The 23378-nt window shown below is 43.4% G+C and overlaps 1 protein-coding gene across 12 annotated transcripts in view; it reads left to right on the top strand.

Annotated features, from left to right (window-relative positions):
- Positions 1–23378, top strand: part of foxp1b (forkhead box P1b) — a 169131-nt gene that overhangs the window by 112727 nt on the left and 33026 nt on the right. For 9 of the 12 annotated variants that reach the window (XM_053866984.1, XM_053866981.1, XM_053866985.1 and 6 more), the window contains 3 exons: positions 3652–3756; positions 20849–20986; positions 21096–21188. In XM_053866984.1, coding sequence (XP_053722959.1) covers positions 3652–3756; positions 20849–20986; positions 21096–21188 — 336 coding nt within the window. Of the gene's footprint in view, positions 1–3651; positions 3757–15595; positions 15865–20848; positions 20987–21095; positions 21189–23378 lie in introns of those variants that run through there. The other 3 variants (XM_053866990.1, XM_053866979.1, XM_053866989.1) reach the window with 2 other exon arrangements.

Raw genomic sequence — 23378 nt, 5'->3', positions numbered from 1 at the left:
CCATTTGTTTTGGATGGTCAGGTTCAGGGTGAGAAGCTAGCAAAGCAGAAGAAAACAAAAACATGATAAACCAGCTTGAATTGTTACATTTTCTACACACACTACAAGTGTCCAGTACTTTCAGGGAGATCAAAGGCATGTAAATGCAAGACCAGATGGAGACGCCTAGATTGTAACTGGGGTGATGCTGCTGTGTAAACATTACCAAGCCACTTAACAATCCTTTTTTTTGTCTTCTCATGTTATCATTAGGCCTCTTGAAAGGTTTTTAAAAACTCGTACGAAAGCAACATTCCCAAAACTGTGAACAGTGTTTTCCCTCTGCAGGGTAATGAGATCAACTCCTGAGTGCTGTTGAAAAAAAAAATCCACTCCGAGAACATCTCTTTGTATCAAGGGCATTATAATTATTTCTATTTGCACGGCATTTTAATTTTCAGAAATATTTGTCAGGATGTTGACTTTGACTCAAAAGAGGTAAGCTGGTTGTGTTTGACTGTATTTGTATGTAAAACAAAGTTACTTAAGTAAATGGGTGTGTGACTGTTTTGATGGACCCAGTGATATTTTTATTGCTTTTGGATGAATGCATGTCATAACTACCTGTTAATGATAACGGTGGCCATAAAGTGTTTGCGGTGCCCACTCTTAACTGACAGGATGTGTGGCCTGTCAGAGTTTCCACTGTATTTGCTTGTAACATGCTTGCAGTGATCATTTTGTTGATACTTATTCTATTCAAATGAAGTTGGTGGTGAGGTCAGGATTCCCAGAAAAGTACCTTTTTTATCCATGACTGTCTAAACTTCCTGTCACATCCTGTTGACTCAACTCCTTTTGTTCCTACACCCTCAGTTGTAAACGCACACATTTTACTGCGTGTGTCATCGTACACAGGGAAGCAGAAAACAGAAATGTCTGTTTACTCTTGGTTGTGCAGACACACACCCCTGAGTGTTGTGAAATAGTTCGTAATAACTGCTTTTTTATGGTTTCCTTGTAAACCCTCACTTTATCATACACCAGAACAGTGACATCTTTCCAGGTTGTGAAGATCAGTGGCATGATTGAGCTCATTTCTTGTGTCACCAACATGTTTAAAAACATCATTGGATGAAAATTGATAACTTCAAATGACCATAAACCTGGCTCAAGTTTAACCTTGTGGTGCTCTGGCTGACTTGCTGCTGCATTTGTGGGTAGTATAAGTTGGATGTTATGGAAGGACGGTGACATTTTACATCACTTTTCTTCCCCACTTGTGACTAAGTGTAGGGGCATCAGTCGCAGGTCAGATACTCAGAGTAGAGCTGATCCTTTGGCGCTGTGCAGGGTTTCCCTAGATAGTCAAGCCAGTCGGAGACTGATGAAAGTGATGAAGTGGCTCTGTATTTCCTCGCACAACAACCAAGAAGAAGGATTGCTCATTGTCAAGATGGGGCTCTTAGACCATTGTTGTGTTTATAAGGTCATAGACTGTGTTCTGTCCCATTTAGTTTGGCTGGTGAGTGTGAGGAACAGGAATGAATCAAAGCATCACAATCTATTAGACTGAATTTGAGGTTGTTGTTTGTGGCACTGGGATGCCTCCACCATAAAGCACTGCAGGAAACCCCACTGTGGAACATGTGAGTTCTGATGCTTATGATGAGGATGAGTTTTGACTTTTTTTCTAACATTATTTTTATCGTGTCATTTTCCAAAATGAATTATGAAATGGTGAAACTTGTTCCTAGCATTACTCCCTGCGGTGCTTCGTATGGCAGGTTATAATTTCTAGTTCTATATGTTTCAAGCCTGTCCCAGGGTATGACTTATACCAAAAAGCCATGCGTGTCAAACACAAGACCTTTGGGCCAAATGTGACCTGTGAGGGGGGAAATTTTGTGTGGCTTTGTTTGGTCTTTTTATCTGTTAAATGCCAGTAAACCACAGTTACCCCAGAGTGCCCTGCAATAGTTGAAGGACTTGAAAAAGTTCTAAGGGGAAATGTTTAAACAAAATGTATCTTCCTGGTTAAAAATGATCTCCTGCTTCTGTAGATGGTAATAAGAATGTACAGCAGAAGTGGGTTTCTTCCCCTCATGCACATTGAGTACAGGTGCTCTTGGACTTTTTTCAGCTTGAGACACATTCTTACTAGGTTCACAACAACACTGTCCTGTGCAAATGTATGTGATTTGGTGTGGACCTGCCACTGCAGATATTCATATTAGCCACTAAGATTTGTTGCAGATCTGATACATTGGAAAACACTTTGAGTTAGGGTCAATGATGGCTAGAGAAAAAGCTACCTAAGTGGGTAGCTGTTTTGTCAGTGATATGAGGCGTCTCTTTTTGAAACTCAGTATTGTTTAACTGTCTGTTTTGGAGTTAGGGTTAGGGTCATTTTTGAAATGAGATTTTGCTTCTGAGTTTTGGTTATGGTTTCAAAAGTCAAACATAGACATTGCCTGCGTAGGAGGATCGGACCTGTACTTTAGTAGTTTCTCCCTGAGTGAACTTGCAGGAGGAAGGGAGTGGCGAGGGGGGGCTTTCCCCGTCTCCAAGCACGTTGCAGTCTGATGTAAAGATTGAGATTAGTTGCTTTGGCGTTATTTAAGTTCACATTTAAAGCCAGCGCGAGATCATTTATGATGGTTAAATGTGGAGTGTGGGGAAAATGCCAGCGTTGTGGCCTCTTTGTAGACTGTGGTCATATTTATGTTGCATGATGTCATCCGACAACCCTGCGTCTGGGAGCGTCACTGCTTAAACACCCACACACAAACCATCATACAGCTGTTCCCTTACTGTCTCTTGTTTTAGTCCCGAACTTCATCACAATAGGTCCTCTCCGTATCACCTCTCCCAGAAAGACGTCTCACTTTCACAGTGTCTCGTACGTCATTGCTGTAACAAACCCTTCACACTGCTACTTTGTCTAACCTTTTTTCCCCCCAGAGCGGCTCCTCTCCTACTATTAAGTGAGGAGCTTTTCAGTGTCAGAGATGAGCTGGATGTGTTTGTTTAATTGTGGGAGCAATCGTCTGTGGAACATGGAAAGAATGAAGGCAGATATTTACCCAGATGGTTTACTGGTGGAGGTGTGAGGCTAGCCAGCTCACTGTGGGAACACATCGCTTGCTTTTCTTGGTATCGCTGACCGTTTTCAAGACCACTGTGTTTTTTCCCCACGAGCTCTCTCCAGCTTTGTTTACTCTGGATGCCATGTTTGATTATTTATTGTAAGGGAAAAGGGAGTCGCAAGAGCAATAAACATGTGACTGCACTGTATTTTGTTTTCCACTGAGAAAGCTGTGTCGTTTACTTGAAGCAGCGGTCAGGCCTTTTCATTTTCTCTTGAGATGGGAGCGCTTACCAGGAATCGAATGCTCCGATCAGTATCTTTGGAAGTGTCTGTTTGCTGTTATTTACTGTGTCTGGTAAATAAGCATTCTATTCTGTTGTGCTGGAGCTCCACTTGCTTGACACCAAGGGCTTATTGTTGTGGAATATGTTACTGGATATTTGTTTGTTATCTCTTGAAAGGTCAAGGAAGTGTTGCTGCATGGTGATACATTTTCGCTGATAGTGGTCTCTAAATTGTTCTCGTTGGACTTTTCACTCAGTCCGGTTCTTTTTTTCATGAGGCTCACTCGTGTCTTTCAGGCTCTTCAGGTTGCCCGGCAGATTCTCCTCCAGCAGCAGCAGCACCATCAGCTGAACGCCGACTGCAAATCCCCCAAAGCCAATGACAAGCAACAAGGCCTGCAGGTACTGTAAACACGCCATTCTACCATATTCATCGACTTGCTTGTCAATTATTTGACTTTGTGGCTTCACTAACATTGAAATGATACGCACTTAAGGCATTAGAATCCATTGTCTTTCATTGGAATTAAGCTTTTTTGTATTCCTTTTGTTTTTGAACATTTGGTCATTGCTTTGGTGGACTGTGGATTGAATGAATTCCATCTATCTGGAATGCATGGGAGTAGTATTCCGAGTGCCAACATTCCCATACATCTGGTGCCTTTATCGCTGTCTTCTATGATTTTGGTACCAATGGCAAAACTTATTTACTCAACTCAAAGCAAATCTTCAGTGTTGATAACTTGGTATTTGCTCTTAATCCTGCTTGTGGCTGTTCCGTGTTGACTTTGCATGCCCTGACATTGAATTTAACATATATTTAAAGTGGTCCAATTACTGCGACACTGGAACACACCACATCCTAACAGCAAAATCCCTTGAACAGACTGGCTGCTTGTTCTGTATTGGTACACTCATACTGAAAAACCTTCCTGATACAAACTGCTTTGTTTCAAGATTTCTACATCAAAGTGTCGTTGAAGCCCACATTTCTCAGGATTTGGCCCGGGGGTCCTTGTCCCAACACAATTCAGTAGCCGTGCACCGATTGTGAAAAGCTTGACCAACCCATTCCGATTATGAGTCATACTTTATTTTTTGACTGCGTCCAAGTTCAACATTTGAACCTTGTTTTATTGGAAAAACAGTATCAGTTGGCTTTATAAAGGAATAATAAAGCAAGCACTGTAAATTGTTAGATAAACTGCAACGACTTGCAAGACAAACTAACAAAACATCGGCAACGTTAAGAAGGTGTCCTGAGTCTCTGGTTTGCTCATGGTACAAAAACAAAAGGAAAATGCAAAAGTGTAGCAGCATTATTTAAAAAGTGCTGATTTAAAAATAGACTAAAGCTTGCAGTGCAAAAGCAAGTGAAGGAGGTTTGTTGTATGGAACAATTTGATTTCAGCCCTTCCTTATCTAGGACTTAATATATATAGATAAATTACAAACTGGGATTAACATGCTTGCATTACTCACTTGTGTATTCCCATTAGATGAAAATGCCAGGTAGATGAGCTGTGACTGAAAGGTCTACTCACATTGACATTGCTCCTACAGCAGGATGCCGTTTGAACTTGTGAAGAACTTGTGAACTCATTCGATTGTATTGGAAGGGTTGAAACTCTGAGATTTGAGGTTGTGAATCAGATATTTTACATTCACATTATGGCTATTGTTGTGTCTGGTCAGGGGGAAGAGTCTCAGAAATAGCAGAAAAACAAACGAGTGGACTTCCCGGTGTAAAGCCGCCGACTTTACGGTGTGGTCATAGTAGCCTAGTAGTCCTGGAATTGCTAAAGGCAAACTCTTTCTGGAACTAGGAAGTGAGGATAAATCGAAGATTAAGGTTTCAGTGAGCTGGCCATCCTCACTGTTTTGCAACTCCATTGCTCTTCCTGTCCCCTCGCTGCAGTGGTTGTTTTTCTCCGGCCTTCAGCCGTCTTTCAACTCAAACAAATGTTTTAGCCTTGTCCTGTCCTTATCTTGATCTAGTCTTTACAAGTCTCTACAACTAGAGGTTCTTCAACTCTCTGATGACTAAAGTCTTTGCAGATTCGATTTTTGGTTGAGACGCAGCAACCGATACTTTGAACTGAAAAGTGTTGGCTGTTCACTTTGGAACCAAGTGTCAACATGCTGTACATATCACGGCGGAACTACATCAACAAGAAAATTCCCACCTCTAACAGCAGGAGGTGCTTTAGCACAGCTGCCGGAGGGGTCGACGTGTCAGGTCTCAGTATTGTCTGTACTGTTGAAAAACCTTCCAAGCAGTGTCACAGTTAAAGAATCGGCTTATTGTTGGCAGCGTCTCTGATATTCCAAAAAAGAATAAATAATGAATAAAAAAACGTGTGTTAGTATGAAAATGATTGTGTATCTGATGCAATATTTATATTAACTTCAGATCAGCTTCCTCTGAGAGACGTACCCCTGTTTGAACAAGGAGCGGTTGTTTGTGTCAGTGTGAAATGAAATTGCTAACGACTTCAGGGCATATTTGGTAATTAATACAGAGGCCTAGTTGTGTGTGTGTGTGTGTGTATATGTGTATATATATATAATATTTAATACCCCGACTATCCCATTGGGGCCCCTTTTAATGAGCTTCTGTAGCAGCTAGGTCTGATGTCAGGTTGCGAAAAGGCCTCTTTGTTGTGCAGATGTCTTCAGAATAGCTCCGGAGGATGAAATATGACTGTGATGACCTTTCGCTTGTGTGCATATTTGTCAGGATTCAAATAAGTTGAAAGGATCAAACCAAACAGTTTCCCCAGCTTGGCGGGAATTGTTCCGCAGAGGTCAACAGAGGGGACCCCAGTGGCAGATTCCAGCATACGGCCAGTTGTTGGTACACAGTGAAGTACGAGCCCATCTCCAGCAGACAAAGACAAAATTAAAATTCTAATTTATTAATGTATACAGAGAGCTTGGCCAAGCTGTCACTCAGCTATTGAAAAGAGGGCCCTTTCCCCTCCTCTCCCTTGCTCTCCCCTCTCCAGCCAAGCTCTTGTGAAAGAAGCCCAGGTTTGTCCTAGAATCCTCACTTGTGCTGTAAATTGTCATCCCTCTGATGTTGCGTGTAACATTGTGCTCATGTGAAACCGCTGTTATGAAACAAAGCCACAGGTCTGGACACGTGTTTATCTCTGACTTACGTTTAGTTAAACGCGGCACCGCTGCTTTAGAGGTGGAAATCACTGGTTGACACAAAATAAATAAACACAACAAGCAACATAAGAGTCGGTGAAAGTGAAGGATTAGTTTATTCACTGTCTTAAAGCCCGGAAAAATATACTTGAAGACATTCAACAGTTTTTATAGCCTTAAGCTCCTTGTCATTGAATGCAAAGTAGATATGCTTTTAGCACAGGGATGACTCCTATTGTAGCCGAAAAATAACACCAGTTTCTACTGTATGTCATCCATTTTTAGCTGGACAGCGCTCACTGCCATTTGAAAATAGACCCAATAAAAATACAATGTGTTCATATTATTGCATTTTTTTCTTCATTTTAATGCTCCCTTAAATGGTCTTTGGTGTGTCCCAAATAATTGCTCTTGAACATGATTCTACAGTGAGCTGCACTAAGCCATCTAAAGACATGATGCGACAATTACAAGCCTCAGATTCAGTCCGTTAATACTTCTGACCTGTGGACAAGCATCTGTCATGAAAACCACAGTATATTAGGAAACATTTCTTGCCATAAATATAGTTCTCATTGATATGTGCATTTTATATTAACCTTACCGATGAGTGTCTTGTTCAGAGTTACCACATTTTACCCAAGAACAGTCATAGAAAGTTCAGTATTGTCTGTAAATGAGCAGGAAATTACTTTATTAATAGTTATGAGATGGAGTCCGGCACTAGGTAGCAATGTCGCTATCTGTTAGCTTGGTGGCTAATGCTAGAAACACATTCTATGATCCTCTGCAAAAGTCGCCGGTCTGATAGGTAAGTTGAATAAATGTACTCAATAGTCTCAGACATTACATGACAGCTCATTTGTGCGACAACAGAATGCTACATTTTGAACTGGCAGATTTCCCAGTCTTTGCCGTCATCAGTCGGAGTCAGAAAACTGCGACCCCTGCTGGTCGCGGATGTGATGTGTAGCCAAGTCCGTGTTCAACGGCCTCAGGATTATTGATTGTGAACGCGTCGCCGCCAGATGGAATTTCTCTCACTTAGAATGTAAAGACAAAAAGCATGAGAGGCGAGATATGTGAGTAAAGTGAGCAACCATTAAACGGCGCTTCACCATTGGTGCAGTAGGCGTCTTCCTCACCGTGCCACCCAGCCGCCTGCAGCCCCTTAATCTGAGAGCATATCTACAAACATCTGCTGCACTGGCTGCATCGCAGCAACAACATACTTGACTGGTCAAAAAGCTGCTACATTACAGTGACAGAATGACACGCCTAATTAAAAGTATCCGGGCGGCTTTCACCGTCAGCGCCTACAGTCGCGCGGCAGTGAGAGCCGCCAACACCCACCCGGCTAATTACCATTATCAGTGAAATGGTAGGGTTTGACTCATTAGTTCCATGTGCATTTAATTAGAGGCAGGCTGAAATTGGATTTAACTTATTACTTTTTCATGGATCACTTTCTTGTCATCACTTCAAATTGGATTGGAGCCCCAGGTAACTAATTATGCCAGCCACAGGATCAGGAGCAGAGAAATAGGTAATTAGGAACAACACTGTCGGACCCTCACCGATAGTCCACTCGCATCCAGGTGGGGGCAGGGGGGCGGGAGGGAGGGGGGGGACACAGGGATGCGGCTTTGCTCGGCGGAAAAACCCGGCTGAGGCACGAGGAGAAGCCGCCGACCGGGAAGTATGAAGCTTTCTCATGGGCTGGAGACGGTTTGGCTTCACAAGTTTCGCGGTGTGGCTTGTGCAAGCAGAGATGTGGCTGTAGGTGTTTTTCACTGTGCAAGATTGACGTCATTGTCAGAGGGAAGTGATGAGAGTCAAAATCATTTATATAAATGAATTTTTGTGTGCTTGAAGTTGTTGCCCATTAAGCTGCCGTCTTTGAAAGTTCCTGTGTTCCCTTTTTTCCCCTCCTTCTACAGGCTCACAAGGTCATGAGGTCAAAAAATAATGTCTTTTCAGTTTACAGGATGAAAGCCTTTTAAGTAGTCCCTACTTCTGTTTCGCTCAAAAGCCCAACCTGCTTGCATTTGCTTTTCCCATCCTTCATCCGCGGAGGGAGGAGGGGTGCAGGAGGTGAACCTCTCGCTGACATGGCAAGCGAAAGCCGTGGGGCTCTCTTCCTCAGCCTCTCCTACTGTTCCCTCAGTAGGCCCGTGGCATTGTCCTGACACATGTACACCACAGAGTTCCAATCTGTAAGTCATTAGAGCACTCGGCCCAGGCCTGTCAGCTGGAGCTCAGCCAGTGCTGCGGGGTGTTGCAGCGTTCTGAGGTGCACTTGCAGCCATCCAGTCTCGCAAGGTGACACAGCAGTGGTGGCCTGTGGACCAGGTGACGACGCAGGACTCAGCTAGCTCTCTAGGGGAGCAGCTTTAGTTTTGTGCTGGGGAACCTCATATGTGCCTGCATATCTTTCATTGATCTCCACTTCAATGCATGTTTTCAGTGATTTTAAATCAGAGGTAGCAAGAAATAGACACATTTTCACCCTGAAACACTGATGGCCATTAATCAAACTTTATTTATAAAGTACATTTCACGCCAGTGGGCATAAAACCAGAGCGCAGGTGCCTTTGCTCTGATGGCTGAATCCTGAGGGGATGATAAATAAGGGAAATCATTTTGCAAGAAGTCAAATAAATAGATGCATGTAGTTAATAAAAGCACAAATACTGCGTATGGTTTGAAAAAAGACTAAGTCATATAGTTATAATAAAAGGCATTAAAGTAAATAAAGCAGAAAAACACCCAAAAGTGAGTGCAAAGCTTGGCCATTTTTTTAATTGTAATTTTTATTTATTTATTATCCAGTATTATTGCCCTACATATTTTTTGTATATAGTGTAAGTCAATACCTTTTTGGCATTTAAAATATTGTTGAGGGCAATGAGTTTAATGGTACTGCAGGTGGCAGTAGTGTTCTGTAACCTAGTGCGCAACACGGCAAGAAATAAATGTTGCCTGTTAATTTATCGGTGAATGATGTCTATTGTCAAGTAGAGATACTGGAAAAGCTCCACTTTAAATGCATTTATGCATCCACCTATCAGCGTCAAATGTCCAGTTCGGAAGACAGAAGTGGTGTCCATCAAAGTTTGCATCAAAAGCCCAGAAAGGTTTGCACCTCTGAATTGATTTAGTTGCTATACTGCTCTACATACAATATGTCTGTCAACAGCAAAAGTATCCTGCTAGCGTTTCGGAAAGGAGTCATAGTGAACAAATTTGGATGACATTTCTTGGAGGTGAAACAATCTGTCAGGCGATATCAAAACAAGACCGGGGTTCAGATGGAACCTCAGGACCAGGATGTCTGTTTCATCGCTTGTTTTCCTTGTCATATTGTAAAAATGTATTATGTGTACTGTATAGATTAGAACCAGGTTTGGGATAATCCTGTCAGAATGAAGTCATCCATCCCATTTCCACACAGCCCAGCAAGCACTCGGGTGTGGAGGGGGTGGGAGTCTCTCTCTCTCTCTCTCTCTCTCTCTCGGCTGAGATGATGAGTGTCGAATTGACTCCAATCACACTGCCAGGAGCTACTTTACCATTTTCAGGACGCTCTTCCCGTTTTGAGGCCTGATGTTTTCCCTCCCAGCGGTGCGCCCTCTCACCTTTCCACCGCTGCTCAGTCATCCGCCCACATACATACTTTCCCCTTAAAATTTGTTTGCAAATTATGTCATCCCCCGGCCCTGTATCATGATGTCAAGCATGCGTTCGGGGTGATTCACAGCGCATTTGGAGAAGGGTGGGAGGACTGATGCAGTCAGACCAACTGTATATCTAAGGAAGAAAGGTGCATTCATCTGTGCTTTTTCTCATGATGAGGATTTTCTTTGTCTTGATGATGTGTCATGTATATTTAGAGAGAAGGCCTTGTCTTCTGTATGAAATTTGGAAGGCGTTTCAGAGGAATTCTCCCACACAAAAACATAGTATTAATGGTGGTTTGCTGAAGTTTAGCTACTCTTGATGAACTTGGGTTTAAGCTGAGGCATTCGCCTGCTTGTTTTTTAATCTCTTAAAATCACAATTTTGCTTTGCACTTTACATTTTTTCATTTCTCAGTTTCTTGGATCTATGGTTGTTCAACTTGTCTTATTCTGATTGAATTAAAAACAATCCTCGTATTGATCTGCGCAATTCAACCGTTGAGAATAAGAGCCATTTCCTTTTGAAGGACTCTCATGAAGTAGCACTTCAGAAGTCTCGAGAGTAGCAACAAAATCCACTCACTGTGGCAGAAAATTCTTCCAAGGTTTCCTCAGCTCCCATCACCAATACTAGCTCACAGTTAGTTAGTTAGTCAGTTCTAACACTCTTTGTTGACTATTCCATTCAGAGACGATGCCACTTTAGTGATGGTCACTTGCCTCCCGTAGGATATATCCTTTTGTATCATTTGTGAGGACAACTAGGAATTTCTGCACTTGAGGCAAGAGTTGTTTCTGCCTTTTGTGGTCCAGTGTGTTATTTTGTTGACTAAGAAGAATTACATGAAATAATGTGTGTCAATAGCTGATTCATCACTGGCCTCAGGGAGGGAACCAAAAAGAGAAATGCCTTTAGTCACATGCTCTACCCAAGTTGCAGCCCCTTCATGGACTATTTTTATGTATTTCACTCTTGTATTTCCAAACCTAATAGGTTTTGTTGTTATTAAAATGTTTTGGTCGACCTCTGTCTATAATAGATTATTACTACATTCATAAGACTTTTTTTCTTGCTTTAAGATGAAGATAATCCTGTTGATAAAGGTGTACTTGCTCAGTATGCAGTCATAGAATAATAAACTTGAAAACATAAAACATGAATGAAATATTGTATCGTCGGTTTGTGGCACCACTTGGTTCCCCATGTCCTGTTTTCTAACAGAACCTCTGTTACTGTATTGCGACACTACTGTGTATTAATTTTGTTTCCGATTTAAATTACAGTGATATGAATCAAGCAACAAAAATCCCCCACCTCCTCAAATCGACGTTGCTCAAACCCCAAAGTGCTCTTGTTTTGACTAACCACACGCACACACACACACACACAGACCCCCCCACACACACACACTGAAACACAAGCTCCATTATACGCTTGCTGGAACATCACCTCAGGAAATATTTTGCACCTCAACTCATGAGCTGACTAAACAATTTCTGAATTCTTAAATTAAAAGTAAATAAAAAAAGCCTTTATATCTAATAGACCCAGTGACAGAATACAAATCAAGCGTGACTTACAGTAACTCCCCTGCGCTTGGGGTCATAACCGTGTTCACTGTTATTCAGTGAGTCAGAGGTAGAAGACCACAGTTGACTAGTAATGTCAAAGGAGGAGGTCACGTGATATATGTTTTATTCAGGTTATTATGTGTGTGGAAAAAAGCTGCTTGACAAAATGTTGGTTGTTGAGTAGATATTCTTCAGTTCTTGGGTGTGTCACTTTTTTCCATCGAATGTCAATCATTGTGGTGTGGGGGCGGGTCTGTAATTACCTCTGACAGCACCGACTGAACTGTCTTAAGTTGCTTCCTCAGTGCAGTGGAGAGGCCACCTCCTAGCTGGACATGTACCCCAAACTCTCCTCTGGACTACTGAGTGGAATCGCATTCGCCCCAAAACAATACACCACCTGTCCTTGGACTGGCATATTGGTCTCAAGACTAGTGAGCTGAATGTATTTGTTTAATTTATGATCAGATAACAGTGAACATAATATTCATGTTCGGTGTCCAAAGGCTTTCTGCACGTCTTGTGGCTTGGTTTTGAGTTTGATGCCTGGGTCATGCATGTTGGAGTCCTGTGAATAAGGAAACCCATTGGTGGTTGGTCTCCAGTCAATGAGGCCTCGCTGTCATTGCTGTTCCCATAGGATGTGCAGAAGGGGTCGCTGCCCCCCTCACGATCTGAAACCCCCCCGGTTAAATCCCTCTGAATGGGTAAAAACCGATACCCTGAGATCTATCTTTGTGTGTTTTGCTGGGCAAGGATGTCATGGGAAGTCTCTTCTGTACAGTGGACCACTGGTAAAGGCCTGAACAAAGTGAGAATGGTGGTGACTGCTCTTATTAATATAGTGCACCACTATATCCTTATTTGCAAACAACACCTCAAGTGTTCCCCTTCAGACTGTTTAATACTATTTCATCATCACATACAATTTGATGTAGATGATCCTTATCCTTTTGAGTAATAATGTTCGCAATATGGATATAAGGCTATTTATCTAAGTTTGGGTCGCATGCTGCCCTCCATGTCTCTTACTCCTATAAAGGTTGTGCATGACCCAAGATGGCAATTCCACTGGTAATTTTGCAGATTATTATCAGGAAAGAAAAGGAAGAAATGGTTTGACTTGTTCTTAAGACAAAGTTGTTTATTTAATAATAGGAGAATTTAAAAAACGATTGGCCCATGTTAGCTGAATGTGGGAATGATATGTAGATTTCACACCTTGTGTTTGTTCTGAATACTTTTTGGAATTTAGAGAATGACACGCTGAATGTTATTAGCTTGAATTTGAATGTCAATCAACCAAAAGTTGTCAACATTACCTTCATAGTATCGTCGACAACAGAATGATGCTGTTCATGATTGTGTTTCTGTCTTTTTTTACATTTGACATTTTTTTGCTTCCCCATGATAAGTGTCTGCCTCTGACCCCGGGTAGCTGGGATAAACTCCAGAGTTATTTTTTATACATTTAAACAGACATAATGACTTCTGGTTCTGAGTTTTGATAATGAGAGTAAGATAAACATTTCATAGTTGTAGTATTTAAATTGAATGTGTTAACCAACCCCTCCTGTGTGTAGATTTAAAAAAGCACTGACTCACTGTTTTCCTGAAGCCTTATTTAGAAATATGATGCATATTTTTCTCCGTCTGAAGCAGCTTGTTTCGAGAGGAAGTGTATTTTTAGGTCCACACCAGTTCTGATAATCCTACCGTCAATAAACAATGATTTACCTGTCTTTAAACACACACGCACGGAACACAACACCAAATGTTTGTTTTTCACACGACTGTTGTCCAGGTGACTGGTGCCTTCCAACAAATTAACAACTGCCTTTTCGCTTTTTTTTTTTTTTTTTTTTTCTTACGCCCCTTATTTCTGCTTCTCTTCTGCCTCACCCACACACACACACACACACACACCCACACACACACACTGGCCGATGCTGCTTCTGCACAGCGATGTTCACCTTCTGTAAAGGCTTTGTAATTGGAGCCGTGTCGTTATCTTCAGCCAACGCGGTGCAAGGCCCGGGCCAGACCAGACGTTAACTCATACTTTCACTCTAACTCCAGCAGGAAATGGGAGTATTTTATAATGTCATCCCTCCTGTCATGCGTACAATCGCTCAGGACTTTCCTGTAAACTATCACCGGGGACGCCGGCGCGGGGCTCAAGGTTAGCGCCGCTTCTTTGTGTGACCCCGAAACACATCTGTACACACTTATACATGCGTAATTATTTCACATGACGCAGGCACAGAGGCAACGGTTTAGAAAGACAAGTGTGTGAGAGAAGAAGCTTGAACTGTGTGTCTGCTAAATTTATCATGAGGCCTTTGGGAGCATTGAAATGAGAACAGTGGCCTATTACTGCTAAGAAGGTGTTTTATTGAGAATACGCCGACATGCCGCCCCAGGGAGAGCGCCAGGGGAGAGAAGTGCGGCGAAAGCCCAAACCACTGTGTGTTTGTGTGTGTGTTTGCGAGTGTGTGCTTGCAGTTAAGAGCACATGCCTGCGTGGCTGTCTTTTTGTGTGAAGCGTCGCTGTCAGGGAGGAAATAAAAGCACCTTCGCGCCACTTCATTATTCACTCTGATATGTATTGGAATTGTCATTTATGACACTTGAGGCGTCGCAGTCAATAATTTATATAGGTCAGGCCAGATTAGCTCAGCTCATTGTTAGTTATTAGCAGAGGAGAGCAGTGGCTTGTTGTGCAGGTCCTCTGTTTATTTTACCAGTGTGTTTGCGGACTGGAATGTATCCCGTGAACATTCCTTCATCCTCCGCCAAGACTTTATAGCTCTTGATACGAGCTGTTTGAGGGCGCTGCGATGCAGCTTTGTGTTTATTGTCTGGGTAATTGCTAAGCCCAGTGTCAGTCTTCGTCAGTCAAGTTCCGCAACTAGCTCCAGCCAGAAAATTGTAATTGTAATTGTAAAATATAGAACAGGCACATTCCTCTGAGTCAGGATTTAGTCATGAGATGATTCATTATCGGCTTTATTAATGATTAATAATTATTAGGAGCTGAGGTGTGTCATGTCTTATTTGCCTTCAGACAGTTCTGCCAAGTCGCCAGTAGGTGGCAGACTCCTGTTCCACTCCTTTGTCTTTTCTCCTGACTGAGTGCACGGGGGTGTTAAAGAGTGTATGATGATATCATGACAGCTAATTGCTCTCATTGGGATGGTGTTGGATGGATTGCCGGGTGGCTCCAGTAATGTTGGCTATTAATGTAAGTGGTTTTAGCTTTTCGGGGGCCAAATTATAGGATAAGTGTTTAAACAGTGAAGGGGGAAAAAAAACTTTATTCGGCTGGTTTATGGCACACTTTTATCCTGTGGAATAATAAAAAAAACGCACTTCTTTAAGTTGTTCTGAGCATGTGGAGTGAAAGAGGAGGACACAGTGGTTTGTTTATTGTTTGCGGGATTTGAAATGACCCTTTATCCCGCTGCGGTAAACAGGTCTTTTTCTGCGGAACAATAAAGTGCCTGATAGGTGGGCCGCTTTTCTTCCTTTCCGCAGGATAGCTGTGTTTACTTATCTGTTGTTTAATTAAAGGGGCTCTTTTCTTCAGGCCGCCATTGTTTCAAAAGCACGGCCAGAGTCCCGGCAGGGGTCAAAGGGTTAACAGCCGTCAACTGTGTCTTTTTTTTTTTTTTTTTTTTTTTTCCTCCTTAAGGGGCCCCCATACAAAGGCACGGGTTCACCTGCAGCCCAGCCCACGGCTCCCTATTGTGTCGCCTCATTTGAATTGATTATGTTTAGAAGGCTGGTTGTGATTGGTCGAGGAGGGTGTGGTTGATTGGATAGTTTTGTATCTTGTCAGCAAGGGAGCAACCTTGCGCGTGCAATCTGTCTGTATCCTGAGGAAGGCTGGAGACTCGACAGCACAACAGCGTTTGTTCTCAGCCCGTCTGCCTGTGGTGCCTCAGCCTCGTCCTACCTCCCTCTCGCTCTCCCACTCTCTCACTCTCTCCACATCTCCCTCTCTCTCTCCTCCGCTCAGTGATCAGCTCTTCGCTCTGCTTCACTCCACACCGCGTGGCCGGCACTCTGTTTACCCTGCCAGCTAAATGGAGTTTGTCAGGTTTGTCAATATGATTGATTTCTGTGATTTTTGCCAGCTTTCTTCTCTGACATTTTGTGACAGTCCAATTTGACGGGAGGAGGACGGGAGCAGGGCTTTTATTGTCCATTTGTTGTTGTAGTTGTTGTTGTTGTCCTGTGCTTGCCGTGCGTTTTGTGTGTGAGAAGTCGGATTTACTTTGCTGCTCTGGGACTTTCTTTTCCGTCGGCTGTCAAGTGATCGCCACTTTGTTCATTCTTTCATTCGAAATGTCACTCAGGATGTGTGTTAACCGAGCTGTTGCGGTTAGAAGGAAAAGGAAGTCCAGTGCTACTTTCACCTTCCGAGGGCATGTGTGTCAGCATCAGATTCCAGGGTGTTTGAGGAGTTTTTGACTGGCATTTCTCTCTGTTTAAGTTTTGTTTACTTTGATGACAGTAAGCTAACCAGTCAAGCAGGATCTCACGCCGTTCTCTGTGCTGTTTATAAGTTGAGGAAAAAAAAAAAAGGAGAGAAAGGCTTGCCTCTGTTTTCCTTCTCACCCCCCAAAAAATAGTCTATTTGCTCAGTAAAGTGTTTAAACTCTTCTTTAAAGCTTTTTGTTTATTGTTGTACATGATTTTGTTGTCTGGTTATGTGCTCAGTGTTGTTTGTTCTTTTTCCTTAATGAGTGTCGGTGTGACTTTTTGCACTCGGGGCCATGGTCTCCGCTCTCCTCGCCTTGTCACTGTGAATTAAGACAGGTCCGGCTCAGGTCTATATTTGACCGTCACCACAGACCACGCTGGCGACTCGCTGTCACTCCAAATGTCATACGCGCCTCTGAAAAGTTAGTGCGGGAACGGTACGGAGTTTTAAGTGGCTTTGGCAAGCGAAGCGATTCACACTGGGATCGTATTGATTCGCTGTTGTTTCGCGCACTGCTGAACCCGTGGCACAGTTCCTCCCTTTCATTCTTAAGCCGTCCAGTGCTGCGTTTCAACACCTTGCGTCAGAGTTAGAAAAGCAACAGATGAGCTTCTGAGATTGTTGAGAAGGAGAGGGAAAGCCTCAACCTTCAGCGTAATGCTGTGCAGCTGTGCCGAGACGCGCAGTTTGGGAGAGCTGGAGTGCGAGCTGATTGGGTTGACAGTTTGTAATCAAAGTTGATTTATTGTTCATTAGTAGTGCATTAGCCCTTTCAGGCAGGGGCGTTATTTGTGCAGTGGCCTGTCAAGGCAAGGGGCTGCCAGCACCTGTCATTTCTAAACCATGACATAGGCGACCAGATATTAGCTGTGTTCAGGGAGAGGGGCAAACGGGGGGCAGCTCACTGGGATATCCTTTACACGGATGGCCCTTCCTTGGTGCCAGAGCAGGCGGGCAAAAAAGAGGAGATTCCGAGGGGAAAGTTTACTTGTGACACACCAGCTGCTCTGCTTCTGTGTGAGGCTGAAAGTTCTACTTGCGAGATGTGTATTTGTATCTGAAAGGGAGAGCGGCTCCACTCTTGAGATGCCATATGTTTCACAGGCAGTTTCAGTAGTTGCGGGAGAAGAGGACTTGCTGAGGAGTAATATTTAAATGCATTGAGTCACCGATGGTTTTGAAACGTAGAGTCATTTCGTCATGGCGATAGCGTCGATGTGTCATTCGAATTTTTGTGTTTGTTGTCACAACAGCGACGTGTCAATAAGCAACACAAATACGTGTCCCTCTTGTCTGCCGTCATGGAAACGAGGATTAGCTTTGCTGCTGGAGAATAGAAACAATCTTCACACGGATGTGGCAGACGTTGTCTTTTGACTACAGTTTCATTTGAAAGGGATTTAAAGGCTGTGATCTTAATTAAATCTCAACCGACTCTAATAATTTGTCTGTATTCGGGCAGCGTTGCATAACCGTGCCGAGTTGGTCCACCGTAGATCACACTGCGAAACTGTTGAGGTGCCAAGATGCTTAATATAGTAGTCTAGCATTGGTTTTGGAAATATTTTGAATACACAGCAGTGTCTTATATTTGCCTTATTTTATCCTGTATCTTCTAACTTGCCATGGGAAATATGAGTATACATTTAAAAAGTTGTTTTGCGTGTGTGTGTGTGTGTGTGTGTGTCTCAGTGAAGAGGTCAACTCCCTTTATCGCCTGTCACCTGCAGTTGTGGGAAATGGGGTCCAGGCCGCTGCTCAGTTGTTATTTTTGTGATGAGAGCTCACGCTTTTCGCCGCACAGTTTGTTTGTTTAAGCTCGACACTTGCCTCTTGTAGGGAAGGGAGAAAAAAAATAACCTGTTTGTTTGGAGTCCAGAAGTTAATCAAAATGCAATCTTGAGTTTTGTTTTTACAGTTGCTGCAAATAATGTCGAGACCAGAACCCCCCGGTTGACCCCTGCTCCCCTCACTGTTATTTGTTGTGTATGGAAAAAGCAGAAACTCTGGGATCGAGAGCGCATGTGATCTTTTTTAAAAACTTCTCATACTCCATATTATTATTGTTATTATTATTATTATTATTGTGCGACTGTCCGCTGCAGACTTGCAGTCAGAGAGCAGAACACTCCGTCACTGCAAAGTAAAACAGCCTGGAGCGTAATGGACGTGTCATTTCTGCGAGGCTTCCTCTTTTTCCTCCACTTCCACACTCCATTTGATCCTCTCCTAAACAAGCTGACCTCAGGGAGCACATATTTAAATGTGTATCCCCCCCCCCCTTTTTTTTCTTGCACCTTGGATTTTTACAGCAAGTGTTTCTCTCTGATGTTGACCTTCTTGTCTTCAGTTCGCGATCTTCATTTGCAGTCTCAACTTCTCCTTTTCACCAGCCCTTGACCTCTGACCTATTGGTCAGGCTTTATCTCCATTCACTCTTCATTCTGGCTTATATTTTTGCTGTTTACCTGGAGAGTGTTTGCTGTGTTTTATTTTACTTGGAAGTCATTGGTATTCATAACAGCTGTCAATAATTGACTCTTTCCTTATTTAGTTTTGATGTTTGCACGCCACAGTTTGGACAAGCACACGTGTTGAAGTGTGTGAAGCCGGAAGGCCTGTTCAGTACAGTGTTTTGCCTCCAGTCATGCTGCAGCTGTGAGAACGAAAAAATGTTTATGTACAGGAGGCACCTGGAATATGGCGCACCTTCATGATATTCGTAAACGTCAGCTATTTCTGGCATCCTCAGAATGTCCTCCTTTTTGTTAAACCTTCGTATTGCTGGTGGAGATTAGCGCTGGCCTCAGCAGATCACTCCTCTTATTAGTGGAGTGTGAGGCGCCTCTTAAACCGTCTTTAGATGGTGATATATTTTTGCACATCATCTGGAGTCATGATGTTATCTGAGAGATAAGGGAGCGGACCATATGGGAGTACTCTTAAATGGCGGCTGGCGTCCTGGGTTTGCGTTAAATGGGCACGATGCAGCGGCCAGTGCAATATTTCTCAGTTAAAGTGCTCCCTCCCGCCCTCCCTCTTAGGAGGACCCAGTCTTAGGCAGATTTTCACTCCTTCAGCGCAGGATTAAATGGTAGTAGTTACACTGATCAATAGGTTAAGAAGCATACAATCCCTCTTGCTGCTAATGACCTCAGTAGTAATGGGTAATAAAGCGCAGGCCTGTAATAGCCTCTCGCTGAGGCTTCGCTCAGAGGAAGCAGCAGTTGCTGTGAGTCAGACAAGTGTAAAGCAAGAACAGGATAAGTGAAAGTGGTGCGATGTGAAATGCAAAACATCAGGCTGATATTTCAGGAGAAAGGAAAGTTACGTGTGGAAAAAAGCGTCTCATCTGACGCTCTCGTGTCGGCCGTACCCCGCCGCTGCTCCGTTGACCTACAAAATAATTCATCAAAATTAGCAATGCCTGGAGAAAAAAAAAGGCTGCAGCGGATAATGACCATGAAATTAGGCAATGGGAGGCGGGCGCTATGCAAATAACGGGACAAGTCATGAGCAAAAGTCAAGACGAGCTGCATATTAAAATGTAACACACGAGGGAATTAATGTAATATATAGATATATACCGTCTCGCACTCCGGTGCTCAGCTTGAAACATCAGCAGGCGATGGGTGAGGATGATTCACCTTCTCTGTTGACATATGTCAGAGCACAAGAGCGCCTCATCTCCCTGACATCACTGGCCTCTGGTTTGTAGTGCATGTGGATCATTATATTTTTGTTTAAGGCAACAAACACAGAATGAATAATGTGCATGCAAAGCGCGCGTGTCAGGAGAGGGTCTTAGTTAGGAGGCGATTTAAACAGCGGCCGTTTCGGAAGAGCATGAAAAATTCAAAAGAAAGTCATTAGTTATAACATGTCCTTGGTGGAGCCTGATTGTCATCACGCCACGTATCACCCCGTTTCATTTGCACATTTTTAATCCGGCGCCGGAAAACAACGTAGTTAGAAGAGAGGCGAAAACAGAGAACGCCGTGCGCTGTCTTGTCTGATGATTCGAATGTCAAGTCAAGGACTTTATTGGTATCGTGACGGTGAGTGGCAGCATCCAGACGTGCGGCGTGACTCCGACGCACCGTGAGCAATTAAAGCACCGTGACAACGGAGGGGGCTTTCGTGTGTCAAAGCAAATCACTTGTTTTGAGGAATCATGCACTCACACCTTTTCTGTTGAGAGTTAGTTAAAGGTCCGTGAGCGGGCGCCTCCTCCAGGCACTGTGTATCTGCTCTGTAATAGATCGCTGTTGACAGCGATTCTAATGAAATGTTCTCACATGACATGTCGCACACGTACAATGAGGGGCCGCCAATTTTTTTAAGGCCCTCTCACGTCCCCAGGTGTGACGTTTTCCATAAGCGCCGCTCTCTGAGAGGCAGATCACATTCAATTTGGGTATCGGAGGACAAGGGTGCTGCTGATGCTGGCTGTCTCCTCCCCTGGCTCTCCTCAGTCTGGTTTGATTTGATGCTGAATGTTTGACACAGGATTCAATGTAGAGTGAGCTCCATTTTGGCCTTTATACTTGAACGTACGGATGCTTTTCTTTCTCTCTAAACCATCTCCCTCTTTCAGGTCCCAGTGTCAGTGGCTATGATGACACCCCAGGTGATAACTCCTCAGCAGATGCAGCAAATCCTTCAGCAGCAAGTCCTGAGCCCTCAGCAGCTCCAGGTTCTTCTCCAACAGCAGCAGGCCCTCATGTTACAACAGGTAAAGTAGAAGCGTCTCAAACAGCTGATCAACATAGTTTAGCCCCCCCCCCTCCCCTCGCTGTATCTTTCGAGCACCATCACACCTCACCTTCCTCTTTTTCCTGTAGCAGCAACTCCAAGAGTTCTACAAGAAGCAGCAGGAACAGCTCCACCTCCAGCTCATCCAGCAGCAACATGCAAGCAGCAAGCAGAATAAAGAGGTGGGTGACATCACTCCAGCCGCCTGCCATTAGCCGGCCCATTGGCCAGACAGAGCATGGAAGGCATGTGTGCCCCCTCCCTCAACCCCATCTGCTTCCAGACTGTAGTCGCTCTGCAAGAAAGGGGAAAGGGAGGGCTCAAATGCACTCATGCTTCTGATCGCAGTGTCAGATATGCTGGTAAAGGCTAACAATGACGCTCACACCGCTGTGATTTCACTCACAGTAAATGCAGAAAATGCCTAAATGCCTTTACACTTTCAGGTTTAAAAGTTGGGACTTTGCGTTATGAATAATTGCTCTTGTTTGGTTTGGTGAAAAAAAAAACAATATATATGTGTGTGTGTGTGTGTGTGTGTGTGTGTGTGTGTGTGTGTGTGTCATATATAATGTAATAAGAATTGATTTAAAAAATAGTTTTATATTAAATTTGTTTTCTGACTTCTTATTTATTTGGATCTGGGCATCTAGGAAGTTAGTAAAAGAGGAGCTTGTGAATAAAATGTCTTATCTTTACACGGTATTTCTTAAATCACTTGCCCTTACTTTCAATAACTGCCTGTAGGAACCACGGAGAAATATAATTTGTGTTTTGAAAAAGTGCCATTGTTAATATTCTATACAATATGTTTGTAATCCCCACAAATACATTCTGAATAGCAAACAGTTTGTGCAGATTCACTCTGGATACTGGGTGTCTGCAAAAGGTCAAAACATTATTTGTCTTTAAAATGGCTGAAAAGAAGGAGTTGCTCATCTTAATATTTCTGCCAAATTTATTGTGTGAATTCGCTTGTTGGTGAACCACAGAGGGCTTTACAACAGAGGTAGGTGCACACGGCGGGACACGTGTGGCACCACAAAAGTTTGTTTATCATCAGTACTTTTCAAGTTTTAAATAGAGACTTCTATTCTTTTTGGGGGTTTTTTTCCACAATATTCACCCCTTATAAGGTATTCTAATGTTCATGATTTATAATGCTAGTATAAAATCCAAGAATATACTGTATGTATAATAAAGTAACATATTAGTCTAGAATGTTCATGTCTGTCACGGTGCAGGTGTATTTTGCCAACATCTCGGACTGCGCCACTTTTCCCTTCATGTAAACAAGTGTTTTATGCAAGAAGGCGACGACCGCTCCTGCCAGCCTCGTGTAGGACATAATGAAAAGGAGAAAGGCAAGAACATGGAGCGTATAAATCTGAGGCTTTTCTTGGTAATTAACATGGAAATGGCGGAGGACGAGGAGGCATGTAATTGTGAGATATCAGTGCAGAGGGAGCTCCCAGCTTTGTTGCCTGCGTTTTGGGTTTTTTTTCTCTCTCTCTCTCTTCCCTCCGCATTTTTCCCGCTCCGTCTCCTTTGCTCCCTCCAGTACAGAAGGGCACGCTCCTAGGCAGCAGCTTAATGCGTGTTAATGACTGAAGGATACGTGCATCAATGTGGACAAAGCAAATTACGATTGTCCGGTCAGAAGAAGTTCAAAGACGATTTCTCTCCTGCCCCTGTTGAGTTCTCTGTTTTGGAGCGTCGGGGAAGCGAAGGAGATGTAGCCCAGTGATAGAAGACGACGCACAAGTCCACGCAATAGTCCGACCCTTGTCGAAGTGCCCGACTTCAAAGTCCTGGCTCCCTAATTAATGAACTGCGGGCTTCAGTTTGGACAAGTTGTGGCGTGATGCGCCCATAAATCAACATGACAGCGCAGCTCCGCGGCCTCAGATAGGGCCTGTCACCGAGTCACATCTGATGTAAACACAAGAGGCGCATGCTGGAATCAAAAGGAGGGGCGGCGGGGGCAGACAAGGAGGTGCAATCGATCAGTTGAATGGAGCATGAGAATAAAAGAAAAAACAACTTTTGAAGCATATTATGTATGATCACAGGAAATGGATGCAGCCTCGAGAGGCTTTCCCCCTCTGCCGATGTTTTCTTTCTCTCGCTCCCTCTTTTTTCTCCGGCGCATTGCGAGCAGCCATCAAAAGACAGAATAAGAATTATGCTGCGACTCCCCTGTGGCTGCCAGACAATAACCCCCTGTTGTTGCTTTGTGCCTCTTTTATTTTAAAGACATCCAAATTTAGTTTTTCAAAGATCTTTAACTTTATATTTGAAGCTTGACAATAAAGGCCTGCCACTGCCACTCTCTGTCATTTGTCAGGGACTGTATTTTTCTCTCTCTCGTG

The sequence above is a fragment of the Synchiropus splendidus genome, chromosome 6 (genome assembly GCF_027744825.2).
Source record: "Synchiropus splendidus isolate RoL2022-P1 chromosome 6, RoL_Sspl_1.0, whole genome shotgun sequence".
Taxonomy (NCBI): Eukaryota; Metazoa; Chordata; class Actinopteri; order Syngnathiformes; family Callionymidae; genus Synchiropus; species Synchiropus splendidus.
This window is presented reverse-complemented; position numbering and strand designations above follow the sequence as displayed.